General features: G+C 41.6%; 1 protein-coding gene across 4 annotated transcripts in view; it reads left to right on the plus strand.

The window, feature by feature from the left end:
* Positions 1 to 17,054, plus strand: part of TEDC1 (tubulin epsilon and delta complex 1) — a 176,383-nt gene that overhangs the window by 103,653 nt on the left and 55,676 nt on the right. For 2 of the 4 annotated variants that reach the window (XM_029598834.1, XM_029598831.1), the window contains 2 exons: positions 2,702 to 2,788; positions 15,100 to 15,306. In XM_029598834.1, coding sequence (XP_029454694.1) covers positions 2,702 to 2,788; positions 15,100 to 15,306 — 294 coding nt within the window. The remainder of the gene's footprint in view (positions 1 to 2,701; positions 2,789 to 15,099; positions 15,307 to 17,054) is intronic. The other 2 variants (XM_029598835.1, XM_029598833.1) reach the window with 1 other exon arrangement.

Consider the following 17,054-nt stretch of genomic DNA (forward strand, 5'->3'; position numbering starts at 1 on the left):
GTATAGGTGTGTAATTGAGAGCCAGTGTGAGAGAGAGCGCTGGTATGTGACTGAGAGAGGAGAAAGTTCCAAGCAAACCACCCCTCCTCCTGCTAATTCAGAACAATCTCAGGACACCTGGATATCAAACGTTCCCAGGTATGCAGAGCAAAAAATTTTTTGTATCCTTATTATTTTTCATTACTGGGTTTTTGTGTCTGCTATTTTGAAATATTTTGTTTGTTTCTGGAAATTTTTTATGAGTTTTTAATTATTGGATATTCCACTCATCAGCTGTTTCGAAATATGTTCTTTTTGTTAGTACAGTTTTACTGCTGATGATTTTATATTTCTTGATTTGTTTTATAAGGATGGGTGATGTTTCTTTTTTCCTTTGTTACACTGCATACAGAGACTCTGGCTTGTTGCAGTTTCTAATTCAGTTTTTTCTGCATGCTTCTAGTTATGCGTTTTGGTCTCTTTATTCTATGTTAGGTGAGGGTCAGCACATGATTCAGGTGAGGTTTTCTGCTGGCGTGTAGTTTCTGTGTAGGACTCTATAGCAGCCTGACTTGGTCCGTTTTCCTAATAGGAGATGTATTGGTGTCTTAAGGCCTGGTGTAATATTTTCAGAGACTTATTGTACTTTAAAAGTGTGATCTTACATAAAATGCACACATTTACTTGTATTTAGTTTTAAACATATTGTATGGCTCTCATGGAATTACATTTTAAAATATGTGGCGTTCATGGCTCTCTCAGCCAAAAAGGTTCCTGACCCCTGGTCTAGAACCTAACCTGTCTAAATTTTAAAAAGGGCTCAAAACATGGCTCTGTACATTAGCGTATCCAGATGTTGACCAAACTTAGCTTGCACTCTAACCCCTTAGCCCACTCTCTCTCCCCTCCTCCTATCTGCCTCTCCTCTTTCTCCCCTATTCTTCCCCTTAGCAAAGACTCCAAAATACAGTGTTTCTTCCCCCCAAGCAAAGACTCCTAAATACTGTTATAAGCTCCCCTCCTCCCCTCTAAGCTTATCCTACCCTGTCCCTCCCTCCCCCCGCTCTCCCTTTCTCTGCCATCAATGGTCTTGTACCTACCCTACCAGCCCACCTGTACATATATTGTCTATTGTTAATTTATATTCTTTGAATGTTTATATTTGTTTATTTTATATTTATATTCTTTGAATGTTCCTATCAAATTTCTCTCTTTCCCTATCCTTCCTACTGCTGTCCTCTCTCCTCCTTCATTGCTGCTCCCCCCTTCCCCATCCCTGTTTATTGTATTTCACTTTCTTGTTAATTTGTTACAATGTAAACCGGCATGATGTTCCGACGAATGTCGGTATATAAAAATCAACAGACAAATAATAAATAAATAAATATTTTCATCCTATATGTTGTATTCAAGCCTTTTTTTTGGTTCTCAAAGAACTTTGGCGCAGATCAGTAATAATAATAATAATAATGCAATTAAAAAACCAAGGGCATGTGTGAATATTTCATGCTGCCTCATTTCCTCCTTTGGTACAGAAATTTGCAAATTCTTATTACTAACCAATGGTAGAGCAAGTAGCTTTAAAAATTCTTGATGACATCACAATGAACAATTGAACTGAACTGACCTGTTTCCCTGTAGGAAATATAAAGAAGGGGTTCTATGTAGGGTGTGTATGGGAGGGGATAGCAGTCAAAGGCATTTTAAAAAAGTGAGCTGGAGGTCATTGGGTGCTCTTTGTGGTAAATATTTGAAAACTAGGCTAAAACTATTCTAGAACAAGCAAGAAACAATTTTATTGCATTTTGGAAAATGCAGAAACATAGGTGGTTTCCTTTATATAAATACAGACAAAAAGGTATTTTAGTCAGGATTGGAAAAACAGAAGTTTATTATGGACTAGTTTATGTAAAAGTAATTTACCTACACTGTTTTGGTTCCTTCAGTTGAAGAGTTGCTAATGAAAACAAATAAACTAATGTAGAATTTCAGTTAGTTCTGTAAATTACCCTAGTAAAAAAAATGTGTTCCATATTTTGTTAGGTGAGGGTTTATTTCACAGACATGACTTTTGTTTAAAAAGAAAATAAGATATGGGGATTTGTATATATATTAGAAAAATTTCTCATCCTCCAGGTACTGTGAATGCTTTTACCCTTTCCCATTCCATAATATGTGATCAATTTCTGATTGTATAAAACAGGGCAGAAAATCAGCTATACTTGGCACCAACCAAGATACAGAAACAATTTTAATGACACACTACTACTGAGCCCTAACATATTATTACACACAGAAGTTCAATATGAGATCAAGAATAATATTTATGACTACATAAAGACTAATCATAATCTCAAGTATGGTTTACAATTGAGTTTCGTTTTAACAAATAATAAAATTATCTGTCAAAAACTAGATGTTTGAAATTGTATTATTTCAGTTTTAATAAGAAAGGATATGGTTGTGCATTCCTTTAAGATAGGTGTTCTAACTGTACCTTAGACTTCTGAATCAGTAAAAGGGATGAAGACCAAGTTTCTTCAGCTTGAGAGCCTTATATTTTCAAAAACTTCTAGTGAACAGAATTCAATGATAATACTCCTGCCCTAAAATGGAAAGCATTTGCGTTTGTTTTCTCTTTTATTTGTTGTTGAGGGGCTTCATAAATTCCATGAAGCACCATACCAATAAAAGTAATGACATAATTGTTTTATTTCATCAGTTGGTGAAATTGCTGGAGTCTGAAAACTCTCAACTGAAGGCCTATGTGGAATGGAAGTACTTAGAATCTGTCTATTGGCAGTGGATGGTAAGGATACAGTAGAACTTGGGAATGCTTCTTTAGAACAGTATATAACTTGTCAATATGAGTCTTCTCAAATATCCTTGTCAATTTGAGCTATCAAATTTCTGTACTTGATAAAATGTAAAGAATATAAATAAAAAGAAATGTTGCTAGATATTATCATTTTCTTCTACATTAACATATAGAGATAAGCAGAGAGAGTAAGGTGGCAAAATTAGAAATATATTTTCTTCCTTGCCAATTCTTTCCACAATAAATTCATACAATCCCCATTGCTTCCTAAAATTGTGTTGTGTATGTGTGCAAACACATGCATATACCTAAATATACACATATTTATATCACAAGATTTGGTAAATGAAAGTAGATCTCTAAGCATTTAGAACTTGATATTCAAAGATATCTGGCTAACGCACATGAGATATTCAGCGGCATAGCTACACTGCTGTGAATATCCATGAAAAAATTACTAGTTAGCTGGATGAGTCTTATCTGGCTAATTTTAGACCTGCTATTGAGGAGGTCTAACTTATTCGGTTAACATAGCCGAATAAGTTTGAATATTGTTATTTATCTGGCTGTGTTAACTGGATAAGTAGCTCCTCCGTGAAAAGACCATTTCCACCCACCATTTAGCTAGTGGCTAAGTGCTTATCCCAAAAAGTGGTAGCTGATAACATGGCCAGATATTCAGCTGCTGCTAACACTAAGCCTTACTTATCCGGCTAAGTGGCGCTGAATATTGATCTTTTAGGGGGCAATTTTCATTCTCCTAGGACAAGCAGGATGGCAGTCATCACACATAGGTGACATCATCGGATGGAGCCCGGCACGAAAAAATTATGTCAGTGTCTGGGAGCTTTGACTGAGCATGCCCAACATGCTGTAATCCACTTGTCCACACGGGGTCCCTCTTCAGTCTGTTTTTTTCTGTGGAGCTTTCATCTCATGAGAGAGTGAGCTTGTGGCTTTTCTTTTGGAAATTGCCTTAAAAACCTTTTCACCATTCTGTTCGGGATTTTTCGTGTAAATTCACTGATCGTGGGTCCCTCCTTGGTTCCCTTTGGTTTCCCCAGTCAGGTTTTTCAGCAGTTCGGTAAATCTTTTTTCACTTCTGTTCCCCCTCCGTGGCGGCAGTGCCTCGGTGCCCGCCGGCATCGACCACCTGCCGTCACAGTTTTTAATTTTTTCTTTTCTTTCATTTGTCATTGCCTCATCTGGTTTCCATCGGTGCCCTCAATGTCCAAGGACCATGTCCATCACACAGCACGAAGTGCGTGTCCTCTGCTTGAGGACATTGCACGACATCTGGGGATGCCACATGTGCGCCCAGATGACCCCCAAGGGACGTCACACTCAGCTCGATAAGATGTAGAAGATCTTCGGGTTGAGGAAGCCCGAGGCATCAACATCGGCATCGGCACCAGTGGACCTGGGAGCTGCACCAATGGACACAGAGCCATCTGCATCAGCAGGGCCATTGGTTCAGTCAATGCTGTCAGCGGATAGGAGCACCATGGACCTGCCCTTGTCGGTCTCTTCCAAGTTGAGGATGTCTGGTTTGTCATCATCAACCTTGGCACCAGGGACGACCCGGGCCGAGCATCAAGGAAAGCCAAGGAAGCATCGGCACTGGTCACCGTTTATGCACACTGCTAGGCTCCAGAAGGCGCTGGCTCCTGCTATGATGCCCTGAAGCCACTCGATGGCAAGGAGTGCCCATCCTCTATCAATTCTGGGGGTCCGCGATGGTCTCCACCGGTACTGGTTCCAGTCACCGATCCACCTCAGGGCTCCGAGGAAGATTTGGCTACCTCTCTTGCTTCCCAGTTGGTTTTGGCATCGGCAACTTTTATTTTATTTTATTTATTTATTTGGTGCTTTTTTTTATACCTGCATTCATGATAAAATCATATCATGTCTGTTTACAGGGAAGAGCTGGAGCGCCAGATCCAGCTGGCAGTCCAGCGGGCATTATAGGGCGTCGAACTGGTGGCACCATTGGTGCTGGAACCAGCACTTGCTCTGCTGGAACCACTGCAGGAACATTTCTACTTCTATGTGCTTATCAGTTGGTGCCCCGGGAGGCCATAGATGCCTGGCAGGGCACCGATGCTTCCCCTGACTGATACAGTATTCATTGCCAGTTCCTTCAAGGAGCAAGCTCCATCGAGGCCGGAAGAGACACCAAGGCCTACAACTCCTCATCCAGCTCTGCCGGGGCTGGCAGCAGTGCTTCCAATGCCTACCCATCTAGATGAAGGTTGAGCACCCAGGCCCCCATCCCCTGTAGACAACAATGAGAATGAAGCCCCGTATGACCCTGGGGGGATGACATTGCAGAATCCTCCGAGGACTCGGCGGGTCTTCCTTCAGAACAGTCCCCTCCGGATGAGTAAAGGAGGTCTCCTTCAGCAGACCTGACTTTTGCAGGTTTTGTATGGACAATGGTGGAGGCTATCCCTTTTCAGTTAATGTTGAAGGAGAATGCTGGACTTAAGGTGCTGGAGATCCTCTAGTTCGTGGAGGCCCCTAAAGAAATTGTGGTGGTCCCAGTGTATGAGATCTTTAGGGAGTTGCTGCTGAGAATTTCGGAACACCCCCTCACAGTACCTCCTGTTAACAGGAAGGCGATGGGGTTTACCTCTTTCAACAGGCTACTAGATTCAAGAAGCATCAGCTGTCACACCAAACAGTAGTGCTCAAATCCGCTCTCAAGAAGGCCAAGCGCTTTCGGACCCATGCCTTGGTCCCCCCAGGCAAGGATCATAGAGTGATTGACACTCTTGGGAGGAAAGTGTTCTAAGAGGCCATGTTTATTGCTCGCATTGCCTCTTACCAGCTATACATGTGCCAATACTCTTGCAACCTCTGGAAGCAGGTGCAAGAGGTGGCTGAGCAACTGCCTCAACAGCAGCAAGAGACACCCTCTTATCACTGGGGCGTCAGGATCTGGAGTGTGTAAAACATGAGGTTCGTTCAACCTATGATGTTTTCGAGAAGGGAGTGAGAGTCTCTGCAGTGGGAGTCAGCGCCCACAGAATGACATAGCTGCAGACCTCCAATCTCTGACCAAAAGTACAGGAAAGACTCGATGACCTACCGTGCACAGGAGAGAATTTCTTCGGAGATAAGATGAGGGACACAATGGCCCAATTGTGGGATCACTGAGACCCTCCAACAGCTCTCTGCCAGCATTTCAGACTCGTTCTCCCCAGACAAGAGGTCTGCAAGGCAGGGTCAGAGGAAGTCTTTCTATTTCCAGAGGAAGTACTATCCTCCAGCCCCTCGCTCCCATTTGCAGAGGGTGAGCTGATGGGGCTGTCCCAGGCAACAGAGAGCTCCCAAGCCCCAGTCAGCTCTCCAGCCAAATCTTGGGATGGGGTTTGACTGGATCGTAGGAAGTATGTGCCAGCCACCTGTACCCAATAAACTGGACCCCCCCCAGTTGGGGGCAGGCTATGGTTCTTTGCGGATCGGTGGCCCAGTATAACCTTGGACCAGTGGGTCTTGTCCATTATCTGTGAAGGGTACCAATTAAATCAATTGTGTGTCCTGCCAAATTGCCCACCATGCCCATTTTGGGGGACAATAGCACATCAGTAGGTATTACTTTGGGAGCTCTCTACCCTCTTAACGGCCAGAGCAGTTGAGCCTGTTCCACCAGGGCAAAGAGGGCAGGGATTCTAATCCCAGAACTTCCTGATTCCAAAGAGAATGGGGGAATCCGTCCCATCCTAGACCTTGAACAGATTTCTCTAAAAAGAAAAGTTCAAGATGGTTTTCCTGGGCATCCTGATTCCCCTCCTGCCAAAAGGGGACTGGCTATGCTCTTTCAGTTTAAAGGACTCATTCACTCACATCGTGATCTTCCCTGGTCATAGGAAGTATCTCAGATTTGAGGTGGGAAAACAGCACTTCCAGTACAGAGTGTTGCCGTTTGTGCTAGCATTGGCCCCACGTGTCTTTACAAAATATCTGACCGTGGTGGGGGCACCGCTTCACAGACTGGGAGTGCATGTTTTCCCTTACTTGGATGATTGACTGGTCAAGAGCACCTCTAAGGCAAGGTCCGTTCGGTCCTTGTTCTTGACCATCTGAGTCACTAGTGTTCGTAATCAACTACCTGAAGTCCCATCTCAGCCTTTCACCTTGATTGGACTTCATAGGAGCCCTGCTAGACATGGCTCAGGCAAAAGCCTTCCTGCTGTGATCCAGAGTGGTCATCTTGTCATCCATAGTGGCGGTGATTCAACAGAGCCAGCAGGTCTCAGCTCTGCACATGTTGAGGCTGTTGGACCACATGGCCGCAACCATCCATGACACTCCCTTGGCACGTTTACACATGCGCAGAGCCAATGGACCTTGAGGCCGCAGTGGCAACAGGCTATGCAAAACCTCCGGGCTCACATCCGATTCATTCCACCTTTCTGGGACTCTTTCTCCTGGTGGCGGGCTCTCTCAAATTTGTAACGGTGAATATCTTTCCAAAATCTCCATATCCAAATTTTCCTAACCATGGATGCGTCCACCTTGGAGTGGGGAGCTCATGTAGAGGGGCTCTGCACCCAGGGCTTATAGTCCGCCCAGGAAGCACAATGTCTAATCAATTTATTTTCCAGCAAGATTGTCTTGATACAGACAACCAAGTTGCCATGTGGTATATCAACAAGCCAGGGAGTCACAGGGTCATACCTCCTATGTCGGGAAGCAGTCCAGATTTGATCCTGAGCCCTGTCCCACTGAGTGGTACTCAGGGCCATGAATCAGGCTGGAATGGAGAATGTGATAGCGGACAGGCTGATTTGTGCCTTCAGACCCCCACAAGAGGTCTGTGGATCAGGGGGTAGCGAACTGGATCTTCCACCTCTGGGAAGCCCGGAGGTGGTCTTGTTCGCATCCCCTGCAAAAGGAAAGTGACTCAATTCTGCTCCCTGTACAGGTCAGACAGCAAATCAGCCTCAAAAGTCTTTGCTTGACATTGCGGTAGGGGTCTTCTGTATGTGTATCCTCTAATTCCTCTGGTTATGAAGACTCTCTTGAAGCTTCGCGAGAACCAAGGAACTATGATCCTCATAACCGCTCATTGGCAGAGAACAAATTTGGTTTCCACTCCTTCGGGAATTGTCCATCTGGAAACTGATCAGTCTGGAGGCTTCCCCATATCTCATCACACAAGATCAGGGCAGGCTGCAGCATCCCAACCTCCAGGCCCTGTCGCTCACAGCCTGGATGTTGAGCTGTTGGTCCTGTAGCCGCTTGATCTTTCTGGAGATGTGTCTCGGGTCCTGGTAGCTTCCAGAAAGCCTTCCACTAGAAAGTGAGCAGAAGGCCCTAGATGCATTTTCCTGCTCCATGCAAAAACTGCTTGACTACCTTCTACACCTATCAGAGGCTGGCTTGAAAAACAACTCTGCTAGAGTTCATCTTAGTGCAATTAGCTATTACCACCAAGGTGTAGATGGTAAGCCCATCTCTGTGTAGTCTATAGTTGTATGTTTAATGTGGGGCCTGCTTCAATTGAAGCCTCCCCTAAGGCCTTCTGCTATGTCTTGGGACGTCAACATTGCATTAGCTCAGCTGATGAAAGCTCCTTTTGAGCTGCTGCGCTCCTGTGACCTGAAGTACCTGACTTGGAAGGTCATATTTTTGTTGGCGGTCACTTCAGCATGCAGGGTCAGCAAGCTCCAAGCCTTAATGACTTATCTACCTTACACTGTTTTATCATGACGGGGTGGTCTTGCACATTCACCCTAAGTTCCTATCTAACGCAGTGATGGATTTCCTTTTTAATCAGTCAATCATCCTGCCAACATTCTTTCCTAGGCTCCATTTGCACCAAGATGAACGAGCCCTGCACAGTTTTGATTGCAAGAGTACCTTAGCCTTCTATCTGGAGTGGACAGAAGCCCATAGACCATCCACCCAACCCTTTATTTCTTTTGATAGGAATTGCTTGGGAGTTGCTGTTGCCAAATAGATACTATCCACTTGTCTAGCAGACTGCATCTCCTTCTGTTATGCCCAGGCGGGACTGTATCTTGGATGTCATGTCAAGGCTCATTCTGTCAGAACCATGGCATTGCGAGCAGTTCCCATGGAGAAGATTTGCAAGGCTGCCATGTGGAGTACTCTTCACAGATTCACATCCCATTACTGTCTGGACAAGGATGACTGACATGACAGTAGGTTCTGCCAGTCTGCCCTCAGGCATCTTTTTGAGGTATAGAACCCAACTCTCCCTGCTTGATGATTATTTTTTAATTATTTAAAATCTTTGCTATACCGTAGCTAAATTATTTACCATCGCAACGGTTTGCATGTAAGCACATTAAATTAGGTTGGTGAATGGCACTATCGTACATTCTAACAGGTGCCAAAAGATTCAGTTACAATATATCATAATAAACAAACAATCAATTGATTAGTAATGTAGTTCATGACAAGGTGTACCTGCAGGTACTATTTACAGGTAAAAATTCATATTCTCTGTGTTATATAATTACGTAGGTTGTGTGTGTTGGTGCTCTTCTGCCTTTCCTGTATATTTTCTATTCTCCGTTCTCTTTAGAAAATGCTTGTTTGAAAAGTCATGTTTTTAAACTTTTCTTAAAGGTTTTGAGATCGCTTTGTAGTCTGATCTCTAGAGGCATAGTGATCCATAAAGCGGGGCCTGCTAAAGATAGGGCCCTTTCTCTGACTTGTGTTAGTCTCATTGTCTTTACTAAAGGAATGGTTAAGTGTGCTTTGTTTGCCGAACGAAGGTTTCTGTGAGGGACGTGCATGCGTAGTGTTGTATTTAGGCAGTTTGCTTTTTCATCATGTATTAGTTTATGTATGGTACATAAGGCTTTGTATTTTATTCTGTGTTCAATGGGTAGCCAATATAATTTTGCTAGAGTTTGTTATATAGTCCCTCCATCTCTTTCCGGTTAGTATCCTAGCTGCTGTTTTTTGCAGTATTTGAAGTGATCTTAGTGTTGTATTTGGGAGTCCAAGTAAAAGTGCATTACAGTAGTCAGTGCTGGAGAAAACCAGTGCCTGAAGAACTGTTCTGAAATCAGCTGGTGTTAGTAGTGGTTTTAGTTTTCTGAGGATCATGAGTTTTGCATAACCTTCTTTTACTTTTAGTAATATGTGTTGTTTTAGATTGATTTCAGGATCCATTACTATTCCAAGGTTTCGTACTTTTTCAGCTAGTTTGATTTTCTGGTTGTTTTTGAGTATTATTGGAGTTTGGATGATTTTGATATTTCTTCGTTCTAAGTGTAGAAATTCTGTTTTTTTCAATATTAATCACAAGTTCCATTCGGTTTAGCAGTTGTTTTATAATGTCTAGGTACATGTTAGCTAGGTTTAACATTTTCTCTATTGTGTCCTCGATTGGTAGAATTAATTGAATATCGTCTGCATTGATGTAATGTATGATTCCCAGACCTGCTAGTAGATGGCATAAGGGTAGTATGTAAATGTTAGAGTGTTGCGGATAGGGCTGATCCCTGCGGTACTCCTGTTTCAAGTTTGATTTTTTTTCTGATAATACGTTGTTGATCTGGACTTGAAAGAATCTATTGTTTAGGTATGAACTAAACCAATTTATTGTTTTGCTGTGTAGTCCAATTTCTTCTAGTCTTTTTAGTAGTATGTTATGGTTTACTGTGTTGAGTGCTGCTGATAAGTCGAACATTAATAGAATATAATGTTTCCGCTATCAAAACCTCTTAGAATGTTATCTATTAGCGAGAGTAGTAGTGTCTCAGTGCTGAATTGCTTGCGAAATCCATGTTGTGATGGATGTAGTATGTTATTATTGTCTAGGTGTTCAGCTAGCTGTTTCTGTACTGTTTTTTTTTCTATTAATTTAGCTATTAAGGGAAGATTCGAGACTGGGCGGTAGTTGTTCAGGATCAGGGGGTCACTGTTTTTTTTCTTTACGATTGGTTTTATAATTGCCCCTTTTAGGGCCCATTGATTGATTTTATAATTGCCCCTTTTATTTATTTATTTATTTATTTATTTATTTAGGAGTTTTTTATATACCGAGGTATAGCAAAAAAAATGCCTTCACTCTGGTTTACATTTACAACAACCTGTTACATCTAAAGCATTTAAACAGAAACTGGAACTGGTACTGAACAATAACTTAGTGCAATAAATAATAAGAAACAAATGATATAAATCATATAACGAGGTATTTAGCTGTGCTCAAATTATGTCTGGGGAAGAATTGTTAGAGGGAGAAGATTGATGAGGTTTCAGTGAGTTAGTGAAATAGTCATTGGAATGGTATTGCATACCCGAAGAGGGGATGCAGTAGGTGTGGTCTGTTGTGTTATCCTATGCCGTCTTTGAGTGTTTGGCTGAATAGCCATGTTTTGAGTTCTTTTAGGGCCCATTGTTTAGATTCAGGCTGTCTCCCCCTCTGTTATCAACAGCACTGTGGTTGTTGTGCCTATTTGCACCTGGTTGGTGCTTGTTGGTCCCCTTTTATGTTGGGGAGCAGCCTGTAACTAGGGATTCACCCATGTGTGAGGACTACCATCCTGCTTGTCCTAGGAGAAAGCAGAGTTGCTCACCTGTAACAGGTGTTCTCCTAGGATAGCAGGATGTTAGCTCTAACAAAACCCTCCCGTTACACCGGGTAGTTGGGTTTCTCCTATTTTTGACTGTGCAATAAAAGATTTAAAATTAGGGAAATCCCCCGGCCTAGATGGATTTACTCCCCTATTTTATAAGAAATATAGAACTTTGTTGCAGGGCCCGCTGGCAAATATGTTTAATAAGATCAGAGAGGGTGGGAAACTCTTACCATTTGGGAACGTAGTGGGTATTACTATATTGCCCAAGCCAGGGAAGGACCCAACGAGTTGTGCTTCATATAGGCCCATCTCGCTCATAAATATAGACCTGAAAATTTTGGCTAAAATATTGGCTTTCTGTTTGCACGAGATGATAGGCGGGCTCATTCATGTCGACTAAGCTAGGTTTATGCCGGGCCGCATGACAGCAGATAATCAGGCCGATTCAGTAAAATCGCGCATGTTATAAAATATGATGTCCGTGCACACATGGGTGCCAGGTTTTAAGATCCCCACACGTGTGGGCTGCCACGACTCGCGGGGGGGGGGGGGGGGGGATGCAATCAGCTTTTTCCCAGTTCCCTCTCAGTTCACTCCAATTAAGAAGGGGACTGGGGGGAACTTCCCTACCTTCCTCCCTTTTTCCCTCTCCTCCCCTAACACCTACCTAGGTACCCCAAATTGTTTTATTTCTATACTTACGGCTCCTCAGGAGCAGAAATAAATTCTGTGCGCGGCCAACTGCCCGTGTGCTCTTCAATGGGACAGCGTCTAATGGTGCTGTCTTGGCCCGCCCCTTTTACTTGGCCTGGCACTTCTGCATGTAATGAGGGTTACGCGTGTAGCTGGGCCCTTTGTAAAATGTGCATAGGGCCCAGCCGCCCGCATAACACCCGTTTTTTATGCGCATGGGCCTTTTAAAAGCAGGCCATAAGCTTCTAGCCATAACACACACAATTCGCTTAAACCTGAGCTGCATTTAGTGTGATCTAATTGTGTTAGGGCCCCACTCCCTCTGATATCAAGAAGGTCAATTACAGTTTAAATTGAATAGCTCAACTTTAAACATTACTGGGAAGAAATAACATGTATGCATCTAATAATATGGCAAAACCTCATGTTAGATCTCTGATGCTCATATTTAAAGCATTTGAACCCAAAAGGTCTGATAGCAGGACCTTTACTCCATTTTTATCTCAGAATGCTCCGGTATTGCCCAGAAATTCTGCTGCAGTCACTCAAATGTGGCAAAATCTGTATTTCTTTCAGAGTATCTAAATTGAACCAATCAGTTATGCCTGATTATCACGAGTCTCTCATTTATCTCCCCAGGCTCTGGTATATTCAAACGTGTATGAAAAAATTCCTTTGCTGCATTTGCAGAATCGAACATGTGATTGGCATTGTTATATGTGAGACTCAGCATTGCTGGAAATTGCAACACAAAACGCACTTGTTGCCACACTAGTTGGGAGCATATGGAAGCAAAAGCTTTTCTCTTTGCGGAAACTGCAACTGAATAATTCGCAAAAATTAACACTGATTGCCCCTCATATGCCAGCTCTCATTTCTGACTGTATTGCTGTAGCACTTCTTCTGTATGCCGAAAGTTTAAGAATCGCACAATCACGGGTTTGGGTTTTCCTTGACTCCCTCTACATGTTCCCAGGCGATGTGCCCGCTCTATAATGAGCTTCTCTGGTATTGTAGTTAGATTTAATGCTGCCTCTAGCCACACTTCTAATGTTCCTCATACGTCATGATCAATAATAGTTTCAAGAAGACCAATAAATCGTAGATTGCTTCTTTGAAAGCAATTTTCAAGGTCGTCCAACCTGAGATCAGTTTTTACCGCCTTGTATTTAACTGCTGTGATTTCTTGCTCCAGAGCCTACACTCCAGAGCCTACACTCATTCATCTACCCTGGTAAAATGCATTTCAACAGCAATGTTTGTCAAATCTGGCATATATTTTATCTAGTTTAGTGTTCATCGCAGTTAAAATGCTTCCACTTATCTCCTGCTTCTCCTCCTCCATCTGACACTGGCAATGGTGGATTATCAGGGCCGCCCGCCATTTTGCTTACCTCAGGCTTGATCTTCTCTTTCCGGAGTACTTTCATTGCAATTCATGTCTCAAACCGGTATAAAACTCACGTATGTCAATTTATCTATGTGTTACCATTCTGCCAGTATCTCTGTTAGTAGTGATCCCAAACAGAGACCAAATGTAGCCCGATATTGGGAGTGGGGCCCTGGAGCTATCAAGGATCACGTCCTAGTACTCTCACTACATAACGTGACCTCATTTGTTCATGTTTTTATGATGTTCCTTGGATAGTTTTTACTGACTGCCTCATTTTCAGCATGCTGGCATCTAGCCCACCATTTTAGGCATTTATTTTTGAGCAGCAACTATATCTAGAGCTGACAGAGACTGGATGGTCCAGATGAGCACCTTATTTAACTTATGTTCCCCTGATGCAGTATTGTTGAAACACTAGCAAGTCTCTGGGCTTTTTTATTTGCAAATAAAATAAAAAATAATATTTTGGTGATGTTGAACCTGCTAATGGACATAAGTATGTGGGGCTGAATGATTGAGAAAATTGGGTTGTCTTTTGTACAACTCACAATTGTCTAGTTAAGACTTAAAATTGTGCCAGCTGGACAGCTCTTTATTCTTACAATATGTGTGTAGGTTGGTGCCTTTAAGAATATCTTCCTAATTCTATATTTTCAAACTGAACATGAATGATATGATATTAATTTTAAGCATGAGAGTGAGCAAAACACAATTGTTTACAACAATATTGTAATCTAGTAAAGTCCTATACATACCAAATTTTTCAAAAGATTTCAAGAGTAACCACCAGGAAGGTTCCATAGTCATCTTGTGTTTTATGCTATGGTTCTTGCCCACTCCTAGCAATTTATTGGTTGCCCCACTCTCCTTGGATACCTGTTGGGAATCCTTCCTCTGGATGAACTTGGCCAGTATGTTTAGAGTGTCTGTACCTGTGTTGCCAAATTTGTCAGATCTGTCAATGGAGGGGACCCCCTGACACATGCATACAGATGGACTAACAGCTATAACAGCATAAGGCATCTTGAATTGATAAAATGCTCCTGAAAATACTCATGCTGAATAGAATAGGTTCTAGGTATATACATAAAGCAAACATTTGGAAAATAAGTAGAAACTCCAAAATATCACAATTATAAATGCTGTCTAAATCCCTCTCATTCTTTATCAGCATTTGTATTTTATACTGGATATTTCTTTACTGTTTCTGTTAAAATATTATAAAATAACACAAAACTGAATATCGGTATTACAAAGCCTATCACAGTGCTCTTAAGAAAACCACTATTGTTTTTGATCTGCAGATGCTATAATTATCTTTTTATTCCTTTATTTGCTCATGCTGCAAAAGCACCTTTGTAGAAAAGCCCTAAATAACATAAGCAAGCATTCAGGATAGGCAGAACTGAGCTATAGCACTGTAGTAAATAATCAATTACTGAGAAATGTAGCTATAATTTAAAGTAATAATAACTCTAGTTATTAGAATCTAAGTCACCAATGAGGTGTTTCATATGAAATCCTGAACACAAGATAAGCATGACTTCCCTTGTCTGATTTTATATTAAATTGGAAAATGTTGCCCAAACTCCTGTTGTTCAAGTTGTAATGAAATAATTAATCATTTTAGTAACAATCCATTTTCTTAGGAGAGCGTATTGGATTGCAAGCTGGAAGATGCAAGATATTTACAGTCACAGGATTCTCGAAATGGGAATAGTTTGCAGATTGCTGACTTTTGTCATGGTAACAGCCATATTATCGATGAAATTGAAAAGCTGAACAGCAGTTTAGTGGCACTACATGATGAGCTACAAGAAGTGCTGTCTTGTAAGAAATCTTCATGGAATGAAAAGGTAAGAAGGTCGTAATTGTTTGCATTTATGCTCATAGCACAAATATTGTAATGCTAAATTATGTATTTGGTTTAGGAAGCTGAGCTAACTACCTATCTAGTTGCACTTATGTTCATACTTGTGCCTCTCACTACAATAGTTTTGCTTATTGTTTATATCAAAAATAATACCATTTATTCCTCGTATTTCTTTTTACTATATTACTGATAAGTCACATTACATTAGTAAGCCAAAGAAGCTAAAAGTGGCAGATTTCTTGTTAGTAGCTTGTATACATAACACGATTTAAATCACCAGCTATTGCTGCCATTAAAGATGTTGATTACTCTGAAACATGTTTTTTTAGCGCAATCTATAAACAAGCTAAAAATAAATAAATTATACACAGAACAGTATGTAAGAGTGCTACTTATTCTATGTGATTATTACTTATTTTCAGTGTTAGAAGTGTATAGTAAGTTTCTCCTAGGACAAGCAGGAATGGTAGTCCTCACATGTGGGTGACATCATCTGATGGAGCCCGGCACGGAAAACTTTTGTCAAAGTATCTATTTTATTTATTTATTTATTTTAAGTTTTTCTATACCGGCATTCGCGATAAAATCGCATCATGTCTGTTTACAATTAACAAGTGGATAGGGAACAGAAAGGTAAAAATAACATTGATCCTAATAATAATAATAATAATAAATAATAATAATAATAATGGTAGTAATAAAACATTAAACAAAAGAAAGGCTAAGGAATGCAGTTACAATAAAACAAGGGAGTAATACAACTTGGAGCATAGAAAAGAAGCAGGGGATTAAATAGAGAGAACATATATGCCAAGAACAATGTGCTTAGAGCATTAATGAATTGCCCTTATGAGGTAGGGATATTAATTACCATGATTACGGCAAAGTCTGAGCGACTAGTTAATAATGGAATAAGTTCAGTTTAGTTCAGGAAAGGCTTTCATGAATAGCCACGTTTTGAGTCTCTTCCTAAATGTGGGAAGGCAGGGTTCCTGTCGCAAATCTGGTGGGATGGAATTCCACAGTGTTGGTCCTGCAGTGGAGAAAGCCCTGTCTCTGGTGGTTATGTGCCTCATGGATTTGGAGTGTGGTACTTGTAGGGTTTCTCTATAGGACTCTCTAATTGGTCTGTTGGACGTAAATTTTTTGAGAGGAATTTGAAGGTTGAGCTGAGAGTGTTGATGAATAGCTTTGAAAATAGTGGTTATGGACTTATATATGATTCTGTAGTGAATTGGCAGCCAGTGCAGGTCTTTGAGGATTGGTGATATGTGGTCTCTTCTCCGTGTGTTAGTTAATATTCTCACAGCCGTGTTTTGAACCATCTGAAGGGGTTTAGTGTGAGATGAAGGAAGACCTAATAGCAAATCTAGAAGCTTTGACCAGCACACTGAGCATGCCCAGCATGCTGCTATCCGCGCATCCATGCAAGGTCCCCCTTCGGTCTCTTCTTTTCCACAATGCAATTGCCTCGTGGTTCGTGGAGCTCTCAGTTTTCTTGTTCTTTTCTCGATAGTTTTCGAGTTTTTCCAAATTCCTCATCAGGTCCCCCCCTTCGCAGTCGGTGCCTCCTCAGTGTGGTAGGTTGTTTTTCTTACTTTACTTCCAACTTTGTGGTGGATTCCTTACTTTTCGCCGCATGGTGACTGCCAGTCATCGACCACACGCCGGGTGTTTTTTCCTGGTGTTGACCGGTTTTGTCAGTGCCCGCAGACCATGTCCATCACAGAT

The sequence above is a fragment of the Rhinatrema bivittatum genome, chromosome 4 (genome assembly GCF_901001135.1).
Source record: "Rhinatrema bivittatum chromosome 4, aRhiBiv1.1, whole genome shotgun sequence".
In the NCBI taxonomy this organism is placed as follows: Eukaryota; Metazoa; Chordata; class Amphibia; order Gymnophiona; family Rhinatrematidae; genus Rhinatrema; species Rhinatrema bivittatum.